The 22,757-nt window shown below is 43.4% G+C and overlaps 1 protein-coding gene across 1 annotated transcript; it reads right to left on the bottom strand.

The window, feature by feature from the left end:
- Nucleotides 1-3,553: 3,553 nt before the first annotated feature.
- Nucleotides 3,554-5,616, bottom strand: LOC123181003 (heterogeneous nuclear ribonucleoprotein 1). Its single transcript, XM_044593209.1, has 2 exons — nt 5,235-5,616; nt 3,554-5,075 (listed from the first exon to the last, which is right to left on the bottom strand). Exons 1-2 carry the CDS (start codon nt 5,454-5,456, stop codon nt 3,933-3,935), a joined length of 1,365 nt encoding a protein of 454 aa, XP_044449144.1. The 5' UTR covers nt 5,457-5,616; the 3' UTR covers nt 3,554-3,932.
- Nucleotides 5,617-22,757: the final 17,141 nt, after the last annotated feature.

Here is a 22,757-nt window from a genome sequence, read left to right as displayed (position 1 = left end):
ATTTTTTCCTGAGCAGATGATCCCGGGAGCATAAACTCCGTGTCCCCTCTCAAGCCGCTACTCAGACATATTATACAATGTTTCGATAAGATCATCCAAACTAAAGTCTCATGGTTTGATAAAGAAAGTCCTGATTTTTACGAAATATTGTAGTATCAAAATTATCATGTGGCAACTTTGATTTGGATACAATGGCAACTTCAATAATCGTGGGGTGATCTGTTTACTCTGCATTTTTTTTTCCATCCCGTGAGCATGCCTGGGGATATTTTATCCCTTTGATTTCCAGTTTTTTAGCAACGTTTGTGTCTATAGTATACCGCGTATAACGTTCCAGTTCCGGATCAACCCCTGCCCTTTCACTGTGACTTCATTTTTTCAAACTTGAAACTTGAATTTTTCAATTGAATAACTGCAGTAGTTAGTTTAGACTATTGCAAAGTGTCCAAAATACATAAGAGAGAAAATGTTGGATGTCTGATGGCACAGCTATACTAGCATAATAATACCATTAAGTCTCGCAACCTTCCCATCTTTGACAGTAAATCAGACTCATATCTCTGCCGATCGATGAGAGCGTTGTTTGTTCTGGATAGAGTTCGTTAGGGGTCGAGCGGCGATCTGCATTTCAAGAAAGTAAACCAAATATGATGGGCACTGGCTCATAGTGTAATTCATTCACAAAGAGATCCTAGCAACCTCCATGGTCTTATGTACCTTCATATGTGAAAGTGAAAACTCCACGTCTCCAGCTTAATGTACTTTTGGGTCAATGCACCTGTCCAGCAGCATATGTCAGGCAGGAGGCAGGATGTAGCCAATTACAAACATTAATTGACCTCTGAAGACTTGCACATATTTTTGATAAGATGCAAATGAACATCGAAAAGATGAAGAGAGATCAATCAGTATTTTCATACTACTTTTTTCTTGAGGGGAATATACATGAGAAAAGGTGGCATTCCAGAGTTATTCATCTTCGATGCCTCTTTTTGAAGCAAACATGAATTACATCGCCGATCATTCAGTATTTCAAGATTGCAATCAAGTTAATCCTAACACAGGGTGCACTTATGCAAGTTATTTCTTTGCTTTTATAAAAATATACAACCTCCATTCACAAAATATAAGATTTCAAACTTTTTGTGAATCGGATGTATAGACACATTTTAGTGTGTTTATTCACTCATTTCAGCCCGTATGTAGTCCATATTGAAGTACCCAAAAAAAACTTATATTTGTGAACGGAGGGGTGCATCGCAAAGACTCAGCATTATGCTTTTCTTATATGATACAATTTACGGAGGGAGTACACATTATATATGATACAATTTCTTCAGCAAAAATCAATTTTGCCCCCACCATCGTCCAGAATAAATCTGTTTTTATCCAGAGCATACACATTCAAATCCACTATACGGTTTTGCCACAACATGCAGGCAAATTAACTTTAGATGCTTAAACCGATATTTGGTGCAGTCAACCATGGATTTGAACACCGAATTGCACAAGGCCACTGATCTAGTTATATTAATTACTAGTACATTCATGTTAGAAAAGTTATGTGATTCACAAATTAGATGGCACTTGTATATTATGTGAGTAAAAGTGTTCGCGGTCACAAGCAGACAATTTCATTTGTTATAACTGAATGGAGCATATGCAAACCTAATAAAGCAACAAAGCTTCCATACCAAGGAGTACACCTATATAACTAAACTACAGTTATACTCCCTCCGTCGGAGGGAGTAATATGCTTTACCACATGTTCTAGCCGTTATATGCATACCGACAAGGAAGCCTCTAGAGACTATAACATTAACCTATAAATAAAATGATGCACTAAATGCATGCAGTGACTAAATTTAAGCTCGCAGAAGGGCGGTGGGGGTTGTATTTCCATAAATATGTATGCTATAAAAAAATAAACTACAGATTAACCGGTAACTAAGCTAAAATGCCAGTATATAAAGATGAACAAATTTTCTGCTTTCCATCTATTATCTTCATCTTCACGGATTTAGCAGCAGAGCAAGGCATAGTGAAGCAGTAAATGAGCACTGGTTTTTATGTCGGCATATACTAGGCAAATGGAATTCTATTTTATTTTCAGGCCACGGAATCTATCAAACGCATAACCATTTAGGATGTACTCCCTCCGCCCCATAATATAAGACGTTGTTGCAAGCTATGTCTTATATTGTGGAACGGAGGGAGTAGTGTGTTACAATAAGTCCTGGTTTTCAAAAAAAACAAAAAGAAAGAGTAGCGTGCGGAATGAATAATGCTAAATCTTCTGTGTAAGGGATCGATCATTCAATCGTTTTGATCTTGTGTCCAAAACACAATAGAGCAGTGACGTCAGTAGAAAAACTATCGTGTCAAAACCATTGCTATCGCTGGTAGCACCATGGTGTTTTTGCTCCTTTTTTAGAGCATATTTCACAATTAGTTTTACTATCTTATATGTATGATAAAAGTAAATATTTAAGTGTAAGAATGTGGAAATTACTTCCAAAATCTACATGTATTTTATTTATTACTGACGTTAATCTAGACTTCTAGATAAGATATTGCGGGCCAAAATTGACAAGGCTTGACTCCGGTGCTTCACAGGGTGAATTAGGGTGAATTAGCTAACTTCTTTATCAGGACATACCAAATCTACAGAGGAGGAACCAGGGTATCATCTCCAACTAGGACAAAAACCATGTCGAAACGATTTTCCAAACAAAACTGAAAGACAATGAATCTTTGTTTCCACGTACCACCACCTTGCAGCACAGCAAGATCCTCGAGAACATGAAGCACATAAAAAGCTAGTAGCTTGCATTCTGTGCCAATGCTTCAAATCGCAACTTCTCATCAGCTCATCAAGCAAAACCAGCAGATTTCCGATATCATTTTCACCCTCACTTGGACATTCTTTACACAGAATGGCGTCACGTGCAACCTGTACAGAAACGAAACGAAGGAGGAAGGACAATTATTTTACTTGCCAAATGCCTCGCTACTGTACTCTAGGGTTTCTACCTGTACATCATTCATCATGTAGCATCACTGATTTTTTGGCATCTACACTACCTTAGAAGTTGATGCTACCATCTTGCTGCTAGTAAGCTCTTTATCACTGCAAACGTACTAGCAAAATTTAAGACCAAAAGGCTTGAAGGGCTAATCAGTTCCCTCTACTATGCCTGTTTTATCAATCTACATACCAAACATCAGACGCTAACCCTGAAACATATTCACAGCTTCATCATGCATACGAACAATGTTTGTCAAAACAAATGTATACATAGGATGTCACATTCCAGTTACATAAAGAAGCGGACTACACTTGACCGTCCGTTTGAAGCAGCTACGGTAACAAGCTTCTATCAGTGCATAGTTTCAGGATTAGCATCTGTTGCAAGCCGTCAAATTTGAAGAATAAAAGTAACACCTTAACTCCAAGGCGAGCTAAAGCAAAGCAAGGAACCAGAGATGAACACAACCACCAGCGATAAACGTTTCAGACTTAACACAATAGGGAGAGAGTATCCAGCATAAATACTACAGTCAAACACGAATATATGATTCTGTAGAATAGAGATACAACTAGATAATTTGGTCCATAAGCAGTGAAGCTACTCTAGCTTTAAACTAGAGATAAAGCAACCTGAAACTCCACTCATGACAAAGCACACCGAAGGATAAGCTAAACATAAATAAAGCATTATGAAGATACAGCTACTCGACATAATAGCTACTTATTGACTGAAGTTCTAGTTAAGCCACGAAAGGATCAAGCATTCCAACCAGGAGAAATACTGATTTAACCGGCAGAATGGATGGCCTTCAGGAAGACGAGAGCAAAGCCAGAATACTGCAATAATACATATGCTGCCCAAATGCACTGGTTCACACCATGAACATTACAACAGCCTCTTCTACTGAGCAACCCTAGGCTGCATACCACCATAACCGCTGCCATAATTTGATTGGCCCTCAGAAGCTCCATTGACTGCACCACCAAATCCTCCGCCTTGTGAAGGATCAGTCCACGCATTTGGATATCCAGAGTTTCCATTCCCACTTCCATATCCAGCAGCACCATACCCAGAGGCTGCACCAGTAGCAGGATTTCCAGCACCATCTCCCCGACCACCATAAGCACCATACCCTCCATGATTACCATATGATGCATCTCCTCCATATCCACCATAACCATAGCCCTGGTTCCCATAACCTGCAGCTGCACCAGGTGCCTGACTAGTAGGTGCATTCCCACCAGCAGAAGAGCTATTCCATGCACCATAGCCTGCATTGCCAGCATAACCCCCAGTGCCATAACCAGACGGAGCTTGACTGCCCCAGGGTCCTCTATTAGCGCCTGGAGGGCCACCCTGGTAACCGGAAGCAGCAGCACTTGGATTGCCATAAGCCCCAGCATACGCAGCAGGAACACCTCCATACCCTGCAGACCCATAATTTCCATATGTAGTTCCAGGATTGGTGTGCCCATATCCATATCCAGTTGGAGCACTGCCATAAGCTCCAGCACCATAACCTGGGTAGCCACCACTGCCTTGCTGCACCTGCCCATATCTGCTAGCATCGCCTCTGCCATCATAGCTGCTAGCATTGGAGTTGGGTCCATTGTTACTATGAAAACCCCCACCTCCCATGGAACGTCCGCCGCCACCCGAGCCAGGATTCGCCTCTCGAGGCAGAGCACGCTTCACCTCTACCATCTTCCCTCCAAGATCGTGGAAGGTTTTGTGCAGCACACGGTCAACCGCATCCTCCGAGTCAAAGGTAATGAAGCCGAAGCCCCGGGGGCGCTGTGTTGTCTGGTCATACATCACCACAACATCAGTGACAGCTCCGAAGGTCTGGAAGTACTGCCGGAACTCCTCATCTGTCAGACTGGAGGGCAGCCCGCCCACAAAGATCTTCTTTGTCCTAGCACCACCGGCATCGCCGCCGCCGCCGCCGCCACCCCCTCCACCTCCAGCGTTCCTTCCTGCGCTAGGGTTCACCGCCTTGGTAGCCTGCTGCTCCTCCCGCGAGAGCGCCCGCTTCACATCGACCTGAGACAACAAAACCACAACCCACGCGTGAGTACACACGCGCAACCCTAGGCCGCTGCAGCGGGGTAGATCGGAAGGCGGCCGAAGCGAATATTCGACGCGAATATCCCGCTAGGGTTTGGGTGGGGTGAAGAGACCAAGCGATGGGGGAGTAGGTACCGTGCGGCCGTCGAGGGTGTGGGGCTCCTGGAGGGCGGCGTCGACGGCGGCGGGGTCGGCGTAGACTACGAAGCCGAAGCCCCGCGGGCGGCCGGTGAGCTTGTCGCGCATGACGGCGGCCTGGGAGACCTCGCCGAAGTTGGAGAAGTGCTCCTGCAGCTTCTCCTCCGTCGTCTCCCAGGAGATGCCGCCGATGAAGAGCTTGCCCTGATCCGACTCCATCTCCGCCTCCTTGCGCCGCTCCTCTCCTCGGATTCTCTCGTGCTCGGGTGCGGGAGGGGGGCGATGGGGAGAGGGGAGAGAGAGAGGGGAATTGGGGGATTTCGGCTTCGGGAGGGGGCGGAGGGGGGCTTTGGGATATTTTAGGGCGCGTGCGGGGTGCGGGCCTGCGGGGGGACACGGGAAATCGGTGGGCGTACTAGTAGGGTTTCTTACTATCTCATCGGGGCTTCGGCTGTTCTTGTTGTTACTCTACTATATGGGCCGAACTTTGCATGAAATGGATCTGGAGGCCGACGTTTCTGCATCGGTGGACCGGTGGATCTCTTCCCGTGCGTGAACAATAATAAATATTAAAAAATTGTCTCACAAAAACAAATATTATTAGTAAAATAACAAAAATTGCCTCAAAAAGGGTAAAATAACAAAGTATTAAACTTTTTTTTGCGGGGCAAAGTATTAAACTTTTTGACACCAAAGTTTCTAGGTGCCTGCACTTTCGTGGCGAGATGACATCTAAGGAGCTCGGTAAAAAAAACGAAAACTCAAACAACTTTGGGCATTTTGGAACTTTGATTTTCATTTTCTTTTTTTTTTGGCTGAGCTCCTCCAGATGTAATCTCGGCACAAAATTTTGCAAGCACCTAGAAAATTCAAGCATCCTTGGTGTCAAAATAATTCAGGGTTTTTCGAATCATTTTGCTATTTTTTCGAAATTCTTGTTCACCCGAGAGCAGATAAACTCAGACTAAGCTATGAATTGTCAATGGATCGGTTTTTCTAGTTTTATTAATTAATTTGGAGCAATCTCGTATACACTGGGCAGCGTCGGGCTCCTTAAAGTTCATGATGTGTGCATTTTTGCATCGTGATTAAGTTAATGTTTTTGGATTGTAGAGATGGTATTCCCGTATTCTACATTTTTTGTGTTGCCTTCATTAAGAAGACTCTAAAATTCCCTTCAAAAATTAAGACTCTAAGAATCTCTAGTCTCTAGTACTTAAAAAATAATAGTGTTTCTTTTCCTTCCACGCGGAGTGCTTCGTCCAATATTTCATTTTTTCTGATCATTACTTGAAAACAGCCTTAATTGTTCCATCTTTTGTTGACTTACCAAATAAACTATATTTTTTTGGCAGGTCCATAAGTGATTACAAAATAAAGTCACGGACAAAATTTACGGACAGCTAAATTATGGGCTAATGTAATAGAATATTTATACCTTGTAGAAATGCACAGGCAAATACCTAGTTTATCCGGAAAAAAGAATTAGTGGAAAATATGAAGATTGGATGGTATAGAAACTTTCTAGGGAAAGAGAAAGGCACCAAGGGAAGGGCATGTAGGGAGGTGAATAGGGACAAACACAAATTTTACTTCAGTTATTAGCAAGTTTAGGTTTTGTGGAATATAAAGTGTGGCCTAAAATGCTACGGTGAGATATAAAACCTATATGATGTTTGCAAAGTCAATTGATCAAAATAAACCATGCATAATGAGCTAGGGTTGGGGTAAAATGAATACACTTGCGACAAAAGATGTATCCCGATGTTCAATCCCTTGGATGGGAGCTAATCGTCGTAGGAGAGGTGGGAGGAACCACGAAGGCCCCACCAACACCACAAATCTCGCCTTCTTCTACTTGATATATCACCAAGAAGGAGATTCTCATGATCTTAGTGCTAGAACTTGAGACGAACTCTAAACTTTCACAAACTCACATGGTAAATCATGAATTTGACTCCTCACCGAGAACTCCTACCCCCTAGGAGTCTCCAACCTACGAGAGTAATAAGAACAAAGCGTAAAGCTCGGAACTTGCTCAAAACACAAATTGGTTTGGCCGAAAGAGAGATGATGAATGGATTTATGCTTGGGTGAAATCTCTCAAGAACCCCTCAAGAAATCTTCGATTTGGAGTGGGGTGAGAGGGGACCTTTTCTTAGATCCGGTCAAAGTGTGTTTGAAGTGGTCAACCCACTCACTAAGAGTTCAGTGAGTATATATAGTGGGGAGCAAACTTGTTGTTTTCTCGTAGAAAACTTATAGCCACACAGTCCGGCTTGAATTGGCCCGGATAGTCTGGCCTAAATTGGCCAGGGCAGTCCGGCTGCTGATCTGTGTAGGGAAACCTCAGTCAAGCCAGGAACAGATAGCAATGCATAAGTCAGGGGCCGAACAACTCATCCACATCGGGCCCACATAGTCAGGCCACTCAAGCAGGCTCTAAAAAGTCTAGAGACTGTCCAGCTTCCCTTGAAAGTGTTCGAGAATACCCATAATTCATCTCGAACAGTCCACTCGGAAGTGCTCGGACAGTTCCGTCGACCCGATAGAAACCAGATAGTCCGGCTTCAGTCCAGCTTCCCCTCGGGGCCTTCTGGTACACCCAGAGCTCGTCCTGGATAATTTGGCCAGATACATGATGGATAGTCTAGATGATTGTCTTTTGTATATTTTAACTATTTTAACTAAGGTTTATTTGGGATCTTTTTGGTCGTGGACCTAATATAGAATAGGCATTGTATGATCATTCTGACTTGAGGTCTGATGTCTACTACGCAACTTTATTCTTGTACACACGTGTTGGGCCTCCAAGCGCAGAGTTTTGTAGGACAGTAGCAATTTTCCCTCAAGTGGATGACCTAAGGTTTATTAATCCGTGGGAGGCGTAGGATGAATATAGTCTCTCTCAAACGACCCTGCAACCAAATACAAGAAATATCATGTGTCCCCAACACACCCAATACAATGGCAATTTGTATAGGTGCACTAGTTCGGAGAAGAGATGGTGATAAAAGTGTAATATGGATGGTAGAAATATATTTTTATAATCTGAATAAATAAAAACAGCAAGGTAGCAAATAGTAAACGGGCACAAAAACGGTATTGCAATGCTTGAAAATGAAGCCTAGGGTCCGTACTTTTGCTAGTGCAACCTCTCAACAATGCTAATATAATTGGATCATATAACCATCCCTCAAAGTGCGATGAAGAATCATCCAAAGTTTCTATCTAGCGGAGAACATAAGAATACATTGTTTGTAGGGTACGAAACCACCTCAAAGCTATTCTTTCCGTTCGATCTATTCAAGAGTTCGTACTAAAATAACACAAAGCTATTCTTTCCGTTCGATATATCCTAGAGTTCGTACTAAAATAACACCAAAGAAAATTCATATTCATAATACTCAATCCAACACAAAGAACTTCAAAGAGTGCCCCAGGATTTCTACCGGAGAAACAAAGACAAGAATGTGCATCAACCCCTATACATAGATTACCCCAATGTCACCTCAGGAATCCGCGAGTTGAGTGCCAAAACATATATCAAGTGAATCAATACGATACCCCATTGTCACCACGAGTATTCAATTGCAAGACATATATCAAGTGTTCTCAAATCCATAAAAGTATTCAATCCTATAATAACGAAATCTCAAAGGGAAAAACTCAATTCATCACAACAAGATAGAGAGGGGAAAACACCATATGATCCGACTATATTAACAAAGCCCGCGATACATCAAGATCGTGACATCTCAAGAACACGAGAGAGAGAGAGAGAGAGAGAGAGAGAGAGATTAAACACATAGCTATTGGTACAAACCCTCAGCCCCGAGGGTGGACTACTCCCTCCTCATCGTGGTGGCCGTCGGGATGATGAAGATGGCCACCAGTGATGATTCCCCCCTCCGGCAGGGTGCCGAAACGGGGTCTAGATTGGTTTTCGGTGGCTACAGAGGCCTGCGGCGGCGGAACTTCTGATCTAGGTTAACCTTGAGCGTTTTTGGAATATTTGTGAATTTATAGGGTAAAGAGGGGGTGCGGGAGGCCACCGATGTAGGCACAACCCACCTGGGCGCGCCTGGGTCCCCAGGCGCGCCCTGGTGGGTTGTGCCCCCCTCGAGGCACCCCCCCGGGTGCTGCTATGGCCCATCCTGGGTGTTCTGGTCCATAAAAAATCTCCAAAAAGTTTTAGGGTGTTTGGACTCCGTTTGATATTGATTTCTTGCGATGTAAAAAACAAGCAAATGGCACTGGGCACTGGGTCAATAGGTTAGTCCCAAAAAAATGATATAAAGTTGCTATAAAATGATTGTAAAACATCCAAGTATGATAAAATAACAGCATGAATACTTCATAAATTATAGATACGTTGGAGACGTATCAAGGTCTGCTACAATCCTTTGATCTCTTAATAGTGAGGGATTCCTATAACTCAAGAACAAAAAAAGAAGCAGTGCTTTGATACGTATCTATAATTTTTGATTGTTTCATGCTATTATATTATCTGTTTTGGATGTTTTATATGCATTAATATGATATTTTATATTATTTTTGGGACTAACTTATTAACCTAGAGCCCAGTGCCAGTTTCTATTTTTTTTCCTTATTTTTGAGTTTATAGAAAAGGGATATCAAATGGAGTCCAAACGAAATAAAACTTTCGCGATGATTTTTCTTGGACCAGAAGACCCAGCAGACTTGGAGAGGGGGCCAGAAGAGTCGGGCTCCACAAGCCCTCAGGGCGCGCCCCTGGCTTGTGGGCCCCACAGGACTCCTCCAACCCTAATTCTTTTGCTACAGATTCCCAAATATTCCCAAACGACCAGAAGCATCCACCAAAATATTTTTCCGCCGCCGTAACCTTTTGTTCCCGTGAGATCCCATCTTGGGGCCTTTTCTGGCACCCTGTTGGAGGGGGATTCGATCACGGAGGGCTTCTACATCAACCCTATTGCCCTTCCGATGAAGCGTGAGTAGTTTACCACAGACCTACGGGTAAATAGTAGTAGCTAGATGGCTTGTTCTCTCTCTCTTTGATCTTCAATATGATGTTCTCCTCGATGTTCTTGGAGATCTATCCGACGTAATATTATTTTGCGGTGTGTTTGTCGAGATCCGATGAATTGTGGATTTATGATCAGATTATCTATGATTATTATTTGAGTCTTCTCTGAATTCTTATATGCATGATTTGACATCTTTGTATTTCTCTTCGAATTATCAGTTTGGTTTGGCCAACTAGATTGGTTCTTCTTGCAATGGGAGAGGTGCTTAGTTTTGGGTTCAATATTGCGATGTCCTCACCCAATGACATAGTAGGGGTAGCGAGGCACGTATTGTATTGTTGCCATCAAGGTTAAAAAGATGGGGTTTTCATCATACTGCTTGAGTTTATCCCTCTACATCATGTCATCTTACTTAAGGCATTACACCGTTCTTATGAACTTAATACTCTAGATGCATGTTGGATAGCGGTCGATGTGTGGAGTAATAGTAGTAGATGCAGACATGACTCGGTCTACTTGACACGGACGTGATGCCTATACTCATAATCATTGCCTTGGATATCGTCATAACTTTGCGCTTTTCTATCAATTGCTTGACAGTAATTTGTTCACCCACCGTATGTTTTCTTTCAGGAGAGAAGCCTCTAGTGAAACCTATGGCCCCATGTCTATTTTCCATCATATATTTTCAGATCTATAAACCAAAAACTCAAAAATACCTTGCTGCAATTTTTTTACTTTGTTTTACGTTTTAGTAATCTTGTATATCTATCTCTATCAGATCTCATCCTTGCAAGTGACCGTGAAGGGATTGACAACCCCTTTATCACGTTGGGTGAAAGTGTTTGATTTTTTGTGCAGGTGCATAGATTGGTGATAACCCACAAGTATAGGGGATCGCAACAGTTTTCGAGGGTGGAGTATTCAACCCAAATTTATTGATTCGACACAATGGGAGCCAAAGAATATTCTCAAGTATTAGCAGCTGAGTTGTCAATTCAACTACACCTGAAAGACTTAATATCTGCAGCAAAGTATTTAGTAGCAAAGTAGTATGGAAGTAGCAATAACGGTGGCAAAAGTAACAGTAGCAGCTTTCTAGCAATTGTAACAGTGGCAACGGCAAAGTAACGTAGCAAAGATCAATATGTGAAAAGCTCGTAGGCAATGGATCAATGATGGGTAATTATGTCGGATGGCATTCATCATGCAACAGTTATAACCTAGGGTGACACAGAACTAGCTCCAATTCATCAATATAATGTAGGCATGTATTCCGAATATAGTCATATGTGCTTATGGAAAAGAACTTGCATGACATATTTTGTCCTACCCTCCCGTGGCAGCAGGGTCCTAATGGAAACTAAGGGATATTAAGGCCTCCTTTTAATAGAGAACCGGACCAAAGCATTAGCACTTAGTGAATACATGAACTCCTCAAACTACGGTAATCACCGGAAAGAATCCCAATTATTGTCACCTTGGGGTATGCGGATCATAACTCGTAGTAGGTGTCTACAACTTGCAAGATAGGACCAAGAACACAAATATATTCATGAAAACATAATAGGTTCAGATCTGAAATCATGGCACTCGGGCCCTAGTGAGAAGCATTAAGCATATCAAAGTCATAGCAACATCAATCTTAGAACATAGTGGATACTAGGGATCAAACCCTAACAAAACTAACTCAATTACATGATAAATCTCATCCAACCCATCACCGTCCAGCAAGCCTACGATTGAATTACTCACGCACGGTGGTGAGCATCATGAAATTGGTGATGGAAGAAGGTTGGTGATGATGATGGCGACGGATCCCCCTCTCCGGAGCCCCGAACGGACTCCAGATCTGCTCTCCCGATGAAGAACATGAGGTGGCGGCGGCTCTGTATCGTAAAACGCGATGAATCCTTCTCTGCCTTTTTCTCCCCGAACGTGAATATATAGAGTTGGAGTTAGGGTCAGAGGAGGTCCAGGGGACCCACAAGGCAGGGGGCGCGCCCGGGGGGTAGGGCGCGCCCCCACCCTTGTGGTCAACTGGTGGGTCCCCTCTAGTTGATTCTTTCGCCAGTATTTTTTATTTATTCCAAAAATATTCTCCGTAAATTTTTAGGTCATTCCGAGAACTTTTATTTCTGCACAAAAATAACACCAAGGCAATTCTGCTGAAAACGGCGTCACTCCGGGTGAGTTCCATTCAAATCATGCAAATTAGAGTCCAAAACAAGGGCAAAAGAGTTTGGAAAAGTAGATACGATGGAGACGTATCAACTCCCCCAAGCTTAACCCATTGCTTGTCCTCAAGCAATTCAGTTGACAAAGTGAAAGTGATGAATAAAAACTTTTACAAACTCTGTTTGATCTTGTTGTTGCAAATATGTATAGCCAGCATTCAGATTTTTAGCAAAGATTATGAACTAACCATATTCACAAAAACATTTAGGTCTCACATTTACTCATATCAATGGCATAATCAACTAGCGAGTAATAATAATAAATCTCGGATGACAACACTTTTTCAAAATGATCATGATATGATATAACAAAATGGTATCTCGCTAGCCCTTTCTAAGACCGCAAAACATAAATGCAGAGCACCCCTAAAGATCAAGGACTGACTAGACATTGTAATTCATGGCAAAAGAGATCCAGTCACAGTCATACTCGGTATCAATTAATAGCAAAGCATACAAATGACAGTGGTGCTCTCTAACTGGTGCTTTTTATAAGAGGATGATGACTCAGCAATAAAAGTAAATAGATACGCGGAGGGAAGCAAGGATTTGCAGAGGTGCCAGAGCTCGAGCTTTTTGAAACAGAGATGAATATAATTCTGAGTGCTATGCTTTCATTGTCAACATAACAACCAAGAGATCTCGGTATCTTCCATGCTAGATAAATTATAGGCCGTTCCCAAACAGAATGGTAAAGTTTTTACTCCCCCTCCACCAACAAGCACACTCCATGGCTGGTCCGAAACAACGGGTACCGTCCATATACCAACAATAGTCCTGGGGGAGTTTTGTTTGAAATTATATTTTGATTTGATTTGAGCATTGAACTGGGCATCACTACAGGAATCAGGCACTTTGCCATCTGCCATGGCTGACGGCAAAGGCATGCTTGGCAGATGGCAACACGTCTGGCTAAACAAACTACGGTAAAGGGCTCTTTGTCATCTGCTGGTGGACGGCAAAGATGCAAAGGTCTTTGTCGTCCGCTAGCAGACGGCAAAGGGCCTGGACAGCACACGTGGCAGCTTAGGTCCGTTAAGGGGCTAACGGCGTGCTTTGCCGTCTGCCAGCAGACGACAAAGTGAACAGCCCAGATGCCCCTAGGTAGCTGACACGTGGCACGCTTTACCGTCTATTGGCTGACGGCAAAGATGCAAAGGTCTTTGCCGTCTGCCAGCAGACGGCAAAGCATGCCATATAGGCAAGCCCAGCGCACCCCAGGTTGCACAGGTAGCTGACACATGGCAGCTGATACGTCTCCAACGTATCTATAATTTTTGATTGCTCCATGCTATATTATCTTCTGTTTTGGACATTATTGGGCTTTATTATTCACTTTTATATTATTTTTGGGACTAACCTATTAACCGGAGGCCCAGCCCAGAATTGTTGTTTTTGCCTATTTCAGAGTTTCGCAGAAAAAGAATATCAAACGGAGTCCAAACAGAATGAAACCTTCGGGAACGTGATTTTCAGAACGAACATGATCCAGAGGACTTGGACCCTACGTCAAGAAAGCTACCAGGAAGCCACGAGGTAGGGGGGCGCGCCCTCCACCCTCGTGGGCCCCACGTTGCACCACCGACGTACTCCTTCCTCCTATATAGACCCACGTACCCCCAAACGATCAGATACGGAGCCAAAAACCTAATTCCACCGCCGCAACCTTCTGTATCCACGAGATCCCATCTTGGGGCCTATTCCGGAGCTCCGCCGGAGGGGGCATCGATCACGGAGGGCTTCTACATCAACAACATAGCCTCTCTGATGAAGTGTGAGTAGTTTACCTCAGACCTTCGGGTCCATAGTTATTAGCTAGATGGCATCGATCACGGGTTTATGATCAAGTTTATCTATGAACAATATTTGAATCTTCTGAATTCTTTTATGTATGATTGGTTATCTTTGCAAGTCTCTTCGAATTATCAGTTTGGTTTGGCCTACTAGATTGATCTTTCTTGCAATGGGAGAAGTGCTTAGCTTTGGGTTCAATCTTGTGGTGTCCTTTCCCAGTGACAGTAGGGGCAACAAGGCACGTATTGTATTGTTGCCATCGAGGATAACAAGATGGGGTTTTTATCATATTACATGAATTTATCCCTCTACATCATGTCATCTTGCTTAAAGCGTTATTCTGTTCTTATGAACTTAATACTCTAGATGCATGCTGGATAGCGGTCGATGTGTGGAGTAATAGTAGTAGATGCAGGCAGGAGTCGGTCTAGTTGTCTCGGATGTGATGCCTATATACATGATCATACCTAGATATTCTCATAACTATGCTCAATTCTGTCAATTGCTCAACAGTAATTTGTTCACCCACCGTAAAATACTTATGCTCTTGAGAGAAGCCACTAGTGAAACCTATGGCCCCCGGGTCTATTTTCCATCATATTAATCTTCCAACACTTAGTTATTTCCGTTGCTTTTATTTTACTTTGCATCTTTATCATAAAAATACCAAAAATATTATCCTATCATATCTATCAGATCTCACTCTCGTAAGTGACCGTGTAGGGATTGACAACCCCTTATCGCGTTGGTTGCGAGGATTTATTTGTTTGTGTAGGTGCGAGGGACTTGCGCGTAGCCTCCTACTAGATTGATACCTTGGTTCTCAAAAACTGAGGGAAATACTTACGCTACTTTGCTGCATCACCCTTTCCTCTTCAAGGGAAAACCAACGCAATGCTCAAGAGGTAGCAAGAAGGATTTCTGGCGCCGTTGCCGGGGGGGGGGGGTCTACGCAAAAGTCAACGTACCAAGTACCCATCACAAACCCTTATCTCCCGCATTACATTATTTGCCATTTGCCTCTCATTTTCCTCTCCGCCACTTCACCCTTGCCATTTTATTCGCCCTCTCTTTTTCGTTCGCCTCTTTTTCGCTTGCTTTTTGTTTGCTCGTGTGTTGGATTGCTTGTTTGTCACGATGGCTCAAGATTATACCAAATTATGTGACTTTACCAATATCAACAATAATGATTTCCTTAGCACTCCGATTGCTCCTCTTACCGATACTGAATCTTGTGAAATCAATGCTGCTTTGTGATGAACTTTAATATGCAGGGGATGGAAAAGACCATTCCTGAGGTATATTCAATGCTGAAATCAACGGAGGTGGAGATCAAAAAGGAACATCAAGTGTTGATGGTGAATAAAACCACTAAGTTCAAGAAAGGCAAGGGTAAGAAGAACTTCAAGAAGGACGGCAAGGGAGTTGCCGCGCCCGGTAAGCCAGTTGCCGGGAAGAAGCCAAAGAATGGACCCAAGCCTGAGACTAAGTGCTTTTATTGCAAGGGAAGTGGTCACTGGAAGCGGAACTGCCCCAAGTACTTAGCGGACAAGAAGGCCGGCAACACCAAAGGTATATGTGATATACATGTTATTGATGTGTACCTTACCAGCACTCGTAGTAGCTCCTGGGTATTTGATACCGGTGCGGTTGCTCATATTTGTAACTCAAAGCAGGAGCTGCGGAATAAATGGAGACTGGCAAAGGACGAGGTGACGATGCGCGTCGGGAATGGTTCAAAGGTCGATGTGATCGCCGTCGGCACGCTACCTCTACATTTACCTATGGGATTAGTTTTAAACCTCAATAATTGTTATTTAGTGCCAGCTTTGAGCATGAACATTGTATCAGGATCTCGTTTAATTCGAGATGGCTACTCATTTAAATCCGAGAATAATGGTTGTTCTATTTATATGAGAGATATGTTTTATGGTCATGCCCCATTGGTTAATGGTTTATTCTTAATGAATCTTGAACGTAGTGTTACACATATTCATAGTGTGAGTACCAAAAGATGTAAGGTTGATAATGATAGTCCCACATACTTGTGGCACTGCCGTCTTGGTCACATTGGTGTCAAGCGCATGAAGAAGCTCCATGGTGATGGACTTTTAGAGTCTCTTTATTATGAATCATTTGACACGTGCGAACCATGCCTCATGGGTAAGATGACCAAGACTCCATTCTCCGGAACAATGGAGCGAGCAACCAACTTATTGGAAATCATACATACTAATGTGTGCGGTCCAATGAGTGTTGAGGCTCGCGGTGGCTATCGTTATGTTCTCACTCTCACTGATGACTTGAGTAGATATGGGTATGTCTACCTAATGAAACACAAGTCTGAGACCTTTGAAAAGTTCAAGGAATTTCAGAGTGAGGTTGAGAATCAACGTGACAGGAAAATAAAATTCTTACGATCAGATCGTGGAGGGGAATATTTGAGTCACAAATTTGGCACACACTTAAGGAAATGTGGAATAGTTTCACAACTCACGCCGCCTGGAACACCTCAGCGAAATGGTGTGTCCGAACGTCGTAATCGCACTCTATTGGATATGGTGCGATCTATGATGTCTCTTACCGATCTACCGCTCTCATTTTGGGGCTATGCTTTAGAGACTGCCGCATTCACTTTAAATAGGGCTCCGTCGAAATCCGTTGAGATGACACCGTATGAATTATGGTTTGGGAAGAAACCTAAGCTGTCGTTTCTAAAAGTTTGGGGATGCGATGCTTACGTCAAGAAACTTCAACCTGAAAAGCTCGAACCCAAGTCAGAAAAATGCGTCTTCATAGGATACCCTAAGGAAACCATTGGGTATACCTTCTACCTCAGATCCGAAGGCAAGATCTTTGTTGCCAAGAACGGGTCCTTTCTGGAGAAAGAGTTTCTCTCGAAAGAAGTAAGTGGGAGGAAAGTGAAACTTGATGAAGTACTACCTCTTGAACCGGAAAGTAGCGCAGCTCAGGAAGATGTTCCTATGGTGCCTGCACTGACTAGAGAGGAAGCTAATGATGATGATCAAGGTACTTCGGATCAAGTTACTACTGAACTTCGTAGGTCCACGAGGACACGTTCCACACCAGAGTGGTATGGCAACCCTGTCCTGGAAATCATGTTGTTAGACAACGGTGAACCTTCAAACTATGAAGAAGCAATGGCGGGCCCAGATTCCGACAAATGGCTAGAAGCCATGAAATCCGAGATAGGATCCATGAATGAAAACGAAGTATGGACTTTGACTGACTTGCCCGATGATCGGCGAGCCATAGAAAATAAATGGATCTTTAAGAAGAAGACAGACGCGGATGGTAATGTGACCATCTATAAGGCTCGACTTGTCGCTAAGGGTTATCGACAAGTTCAAGGGGTTGACTACAATGAGACTTTCTCACCCGTAGCGAAGCTGAAGTCCGTCCGAATCATGTTAGCAATTTCCGCATTCTATGATTATGAGATATGGCAAATGGACGTCAAAACGGCATTCCTTAACGGCTTTCTTAAGAAAGAATTGTATATGATGCAGCCGGAAGGTTTTGTCGATCCTAAGAATGCTAACAAGGTATGCAAGCTCCAGCGCTCCATCTATGGGCTGGTGCAAGCATCTCGGAGTTGGAACATTCGATTTGATGAGATGATCAAAGCGTTTGGGTTTACACAGACTTATGGAGAAGCCTGTGTTTGCAAGAAAGTGAGTGGGAGCTCTGTAGCATTTCTCATATTATATGTGGATGACATACTGTTGATGGGAAATGATATAGAATTCTTGGGAAGCATAAAGGCCTACTTGAACAAGTGTTTTTCAATGAAGGACCTTGGAGAAGCTGCTTATATATTAGGCATCAAGATCTATAGAGATAGATCAAGACGCCTCATTGGTCTTTCACAAAGTACGTACCTTAACAAGATATTGAAGAAGTTCAATATGGATCAGTCCAAGAAGGGGTTCTTGCCTGTATTGCAAGGTGTGCAATTGAGCACGGCTCAATGCCCGACCACGGCAGAAGATAGAGAAAAGATGAGTGTCGTCCCCTATGCCTCGGCCATAGGGTCTATTATGTATGCCATGCTGTGTACCAGACCTGATGTAAACCTTGCCGTAAGTTTGGTAGGAAGGTACCAAAGTAATCCCGGCATGGAACACTGGACAGCGGTCAAGAATATCCTGAAGTACCTGAAGAGGACTAAGGATATGTTTCTCGTTTATGGAGGTGACGAAGAGCTCGTCGTAAAGGGTTACGTCGATGCTAGCTTCGACACAGGTCTGGATGACTCTAAGTCACAAACCGGATACGTGTATATTTTGAATGGTGGGGCAGTAAGCTGGTGCAGTTGCAAGCAAAGCGTTGTGGCGGGATCTACATGTGAAGCGGAATACATGGCGGCCTCAGAGGCAGCACAAGAAGCAATCTGGGTGAAGGAGTTCATTACCGACCTAGGAGTTATTCCCAATGTGTCGGGCCCGATGACTCTCTTCTGTGACAACACTGGAGCTATTGCCCTTGCCAAGGAGCCCAGGTTTCACAGGAAGACCAGGCATATCAAGCGTCGCTTCAACTCCATTCGTGAAAATGTTCAAAATGGAGACATAGATATTTGTAAAGTACATACGGACCTGAATGTAGCAGATCCGTTGACTAAACCTCTCCCTAGAGCAAAACATGATCAACACCAGAACTCTATGGGTGTTCGATTCATCACAATGTAACTAGATTATTGACTCTAGTGCAAGTGGGAGACTGTTGGAAATATGCCCTAGAGGCAATAATAAAATGGTTATTATTATATTTCCTTGTTCATGATAATTGTCTATTGTTCATGCTATAATTGTGTTATCCAGAAATCGTAATACATGTGTGAATACATAGACCACAACATGTCCCTAGTGAGCCTCTAGTTGACTAGCTCGTTGGTCAACAGATAGTCATGGTTTCCTGACTATGGACATTGGATGTCATTGATAACGGGATCACATCATTAGGAGAATGATGTGATGGACAAGACCCAATCCTAAGCATAGCACAAGATCGTGTAGTTCGTTTGCTAGAGCTTTTCCAAATGTCAAGTATCATTTCCTTAGACCATGTTCTTATGAACTTAATACTCTAGATGCATGCTAGATAGCGGTCGATGTGTGGAGTAATAGTAGTAGATGCAGGCAGGAGTCGGTCTACTTGTCTCGGACGTGATGCCTATATACATGGTCATACATAGATATTCTCATAACTATGCTCAATTCTGTCAATTGCTCAACAGTAATTTGTTCACCCATCGTAAAATACTAATGCTCTTGAGAGAAGCCACTAGTGAAACCTATGGTCCCCGGGTCTATTTTCCATCATATTAATCTTCCAACACTTAGTTATTTCCGTTGCTTTTATTTTACTTTGCATCTTTATCATAAAAATACCAAAAATATTATCCTATCAGATCTCACTCTCGTGAGTGACCATGTAGGGATTGACAACCCCTTATCACGTTGGTTGCGAGGATTTATTTGTTTGTGTAGGTACGAGGGACTCGCGCGTAGCCTCCTACTGGATTGATACCTTGGTTCTCAAAAACTGAGGGAAATACTTACGCTACTTTGTTGCATCACCCTTTCCTCAGGGAAAACCAACGCAGTGCTCAAGAGGTAGCAAGCTCTTTGTCATAGGTATGAAAGCGATACCCGCTGTTGTCGTATTTGTCAAATGAACAGACCTTAAAGTCAAAGCCATTTGCGACTTGTCTCAATTCGGCGTCCATAAACTCTGAATTAGCCTACAAGTTTAATATGAAAGGGATTGTTGCATTAGCCACAAATTAGATGAAGAAATGAAATGGTCTAATGGAAATTACCGTTTGTTTGAACTAAGAGATGAAACTGGGATAGCCGCCTCCATGCTTTGCCAGAAGCTCATACTCTTCGACGAAATCCTTTTGGATCACCGCTCCATACGAGAATTTGGCGACGTATCGACTATATCAAATTTATCCGGGAATAAGAGCAGTTCAAAGGAATTAGAAGTTGCGAAACAATGTACTGAGAACTTACTCAATGTACGGCCGCACTTCTATTAGGTTGGTGAAGATATACAATGAAATGATCCGCCATTCTTCGACATCCAACGTTAAGGAATTAGAAGCATCGGCTTGTGCGACATCCCCTTTGAATAGGTTGAGGTTGGATCCACCCTTTTCAGGGTCGTCAACATTGTACCGAGGCTTCGGATTATGCAAAGAACGATTTTTGGCTTCGTAGTGTGTTGTCACGAAATTTGCCGCCTCCTCGGTAATGAATGCCTCGGCCATCGATGCTTCAATTCTACGTTTATTTTTACATTTTGCTCGCAGCGTCTTCTGCATCCTCTCAGTTGCGTAGCACCAACGATTTTGCACGGCCCCCCCAATCTTGCCTCGGTTGGGAGATGCAAAATCAAGTGCTGCATTGGATTAAAGAAGCTCGGCGGAAAGATCTTCTCTAACTTGCAGATCAAATCCGGCGCCAACTCTTCCATTTCTTCTAGCAGGCCAGGCAATAGTTCTTTCGCACAAACAACTCAACTCTGCCAGTACTAGCCATTCATCCTCAGGGATGAAGCCACGCAACATCACCGGCATTACCCGCTCAATCCATATGTGGTAATCATGGCTCTTGAGACCAAATATCTTCAATTTATCAAGACTCGCTCCCCTCTTTAGATTCGCTGCATACCTATCGGGGAACATCAACTGCATTTTCACCCACAAGATAATTTCCCTCATTGCTGGCCTTCCAAGATTGAACCATGCCTTTGGCTTCGTCCAGTTCTGCTTTCCTTTCGGTTCTTTCATGTTTTGTTACGGTCTATCACATAGCGCCTCCAGATCGACTCTAGCCTTAGTATTATCCTTTGACTTTTCCTCTTTGCCGAACAATGTACCAAAAAGTGCGTCGGCGATATTCTTTTCAGTGTGCATCACATCAATGTTGTGTGGCCAAAGGAGGTCTTTGAAGTAAGGCAGATCCCACAAGCATGTCTTGTGAGTCCAGGCATGTTTTGAATTATACCCCTTGAAATACCCTGACGCTCTGGATCTAGCTTGAGAGTGTTTAACTGATCCAGGGTGTCTTGGCCTGTCAATGCAGGTGGTGCAGAGTTTTTGACAACTCTACCTTTGATGAAGTTCTTCTTTTCTTTCCTGAACTTATGGCGAGGATCCAGGAACTGTCTATGCATGTCGAAGCAAGAAAACTTGCGACCGGCCTGAAGACAATGAAACTCAAGAGCTCCCTTGCATGTGGGGCACGGGAACATTCCATGCACACACCAGCCAATGAATAGCACATACGCCGGCAAGTCATGCATCGAGTACATGTACCAGACACGCATTATGAAGTTCCGTTTGCTAAAGGCGCCGTATGTCTTGAACCCATTATCCCAGGCTTCTTGCAATTCGTCCTTCAGCGGCTGCATGTACACATTCATATTCTTCCCCGGGTAGTTGGGCCCTGGAATTATCAACGTCAGGAAAATGTTCTTTCTTTGCATAATCTGTCCGGGGGGGATATTGAGTGGAATGACAAATACGGGCCAACAACTGTATTGGGCTGTTGTCCGACCAAACACACTGAACCCATCTGTGCTGATGGCGACTCGAGGATGCCTTGGATCTGCCGCTTTGTCATCATGTAATGCATCGAAGCGCTTCCATGCTTCACCGTCCGATGTGTGCACCATCATCATCTTCCCATCTGCATCTAGTTGGGTTCTTTTGCCCGTTCTGTGCCATGTCATCTGTCTGGCCATCTCTTCGACCATGAAAAGACATTGAAGTCTTGGTACGATTGGCATATACCAAAGAACATTAACGGGGATTTTGGTCTACGTCTTCTCACCCATACCGTTGTCTACCACAACATACCTGGATGACTTGCAAATGGGACAATAGTTCAAGTTCGCATACTAAAGCCTAAATAAGGCACATCCTTTCTCACAGGCATGTATCTTCTCATAGGGCATCTTAAGAGCACGGAGGATTTTGTCTGACTGGTATAGGTTTGCAGGTAGTACATGGCCTTTGGGTAGAAAACGTCCAAATATTGTCATCATCGCGTCGCAGCATTCTCTGCCCAAGTTGAATTGAGCCTTCAGAGCCATTATTTGTGAGATGGCATCCAGCTGACAAAGCTCAGTGTGCTCGTGGAGAGGACGTTTTGAAGACTCCAACATTTCATTGAAGGCCTTTGCAGATTCCTCCATCTCATCTTCCGAGTCCGAGCATCATCAAAGTCTTGCACCATGTCTTCCATCCCGGTACCATGCTCGTTGGTGCGACGACAAAGCACCTCAGCTCTGGCATGTTGGGAAGACTCACCATGAAATGTCCACACCGTATAACCTACCGTAAAACCCCTCTTCTGTAGGTGTTTGCCCATTTCATCCTCTTTCCTCTTGTGCCAATTGTTGTACCCGGCACAGGGGCACCAGGTTGTCCTCTGGCCATTTGC

This window comes from Triticum aestivum, chromosome 1D (genome assembly GCF_018294505.1).
Source record: "Triticum aestivum cultivar Chinese Spring chromosome 1D, IWGSC CS RefSeq v2.1, whole genome shotgun sequence".
In the NCBI taxonomy this organism is placed as follows: domain Eukaryota; kingdom Viridiplantae; phylum Streptophyta; class Magnoliopsida; order Poales; family Poaceae; genus Triticum; species Triticum aestivum.
This window is presented reverse-complemented; position numbering and strand designations above follow the sequence as displayed.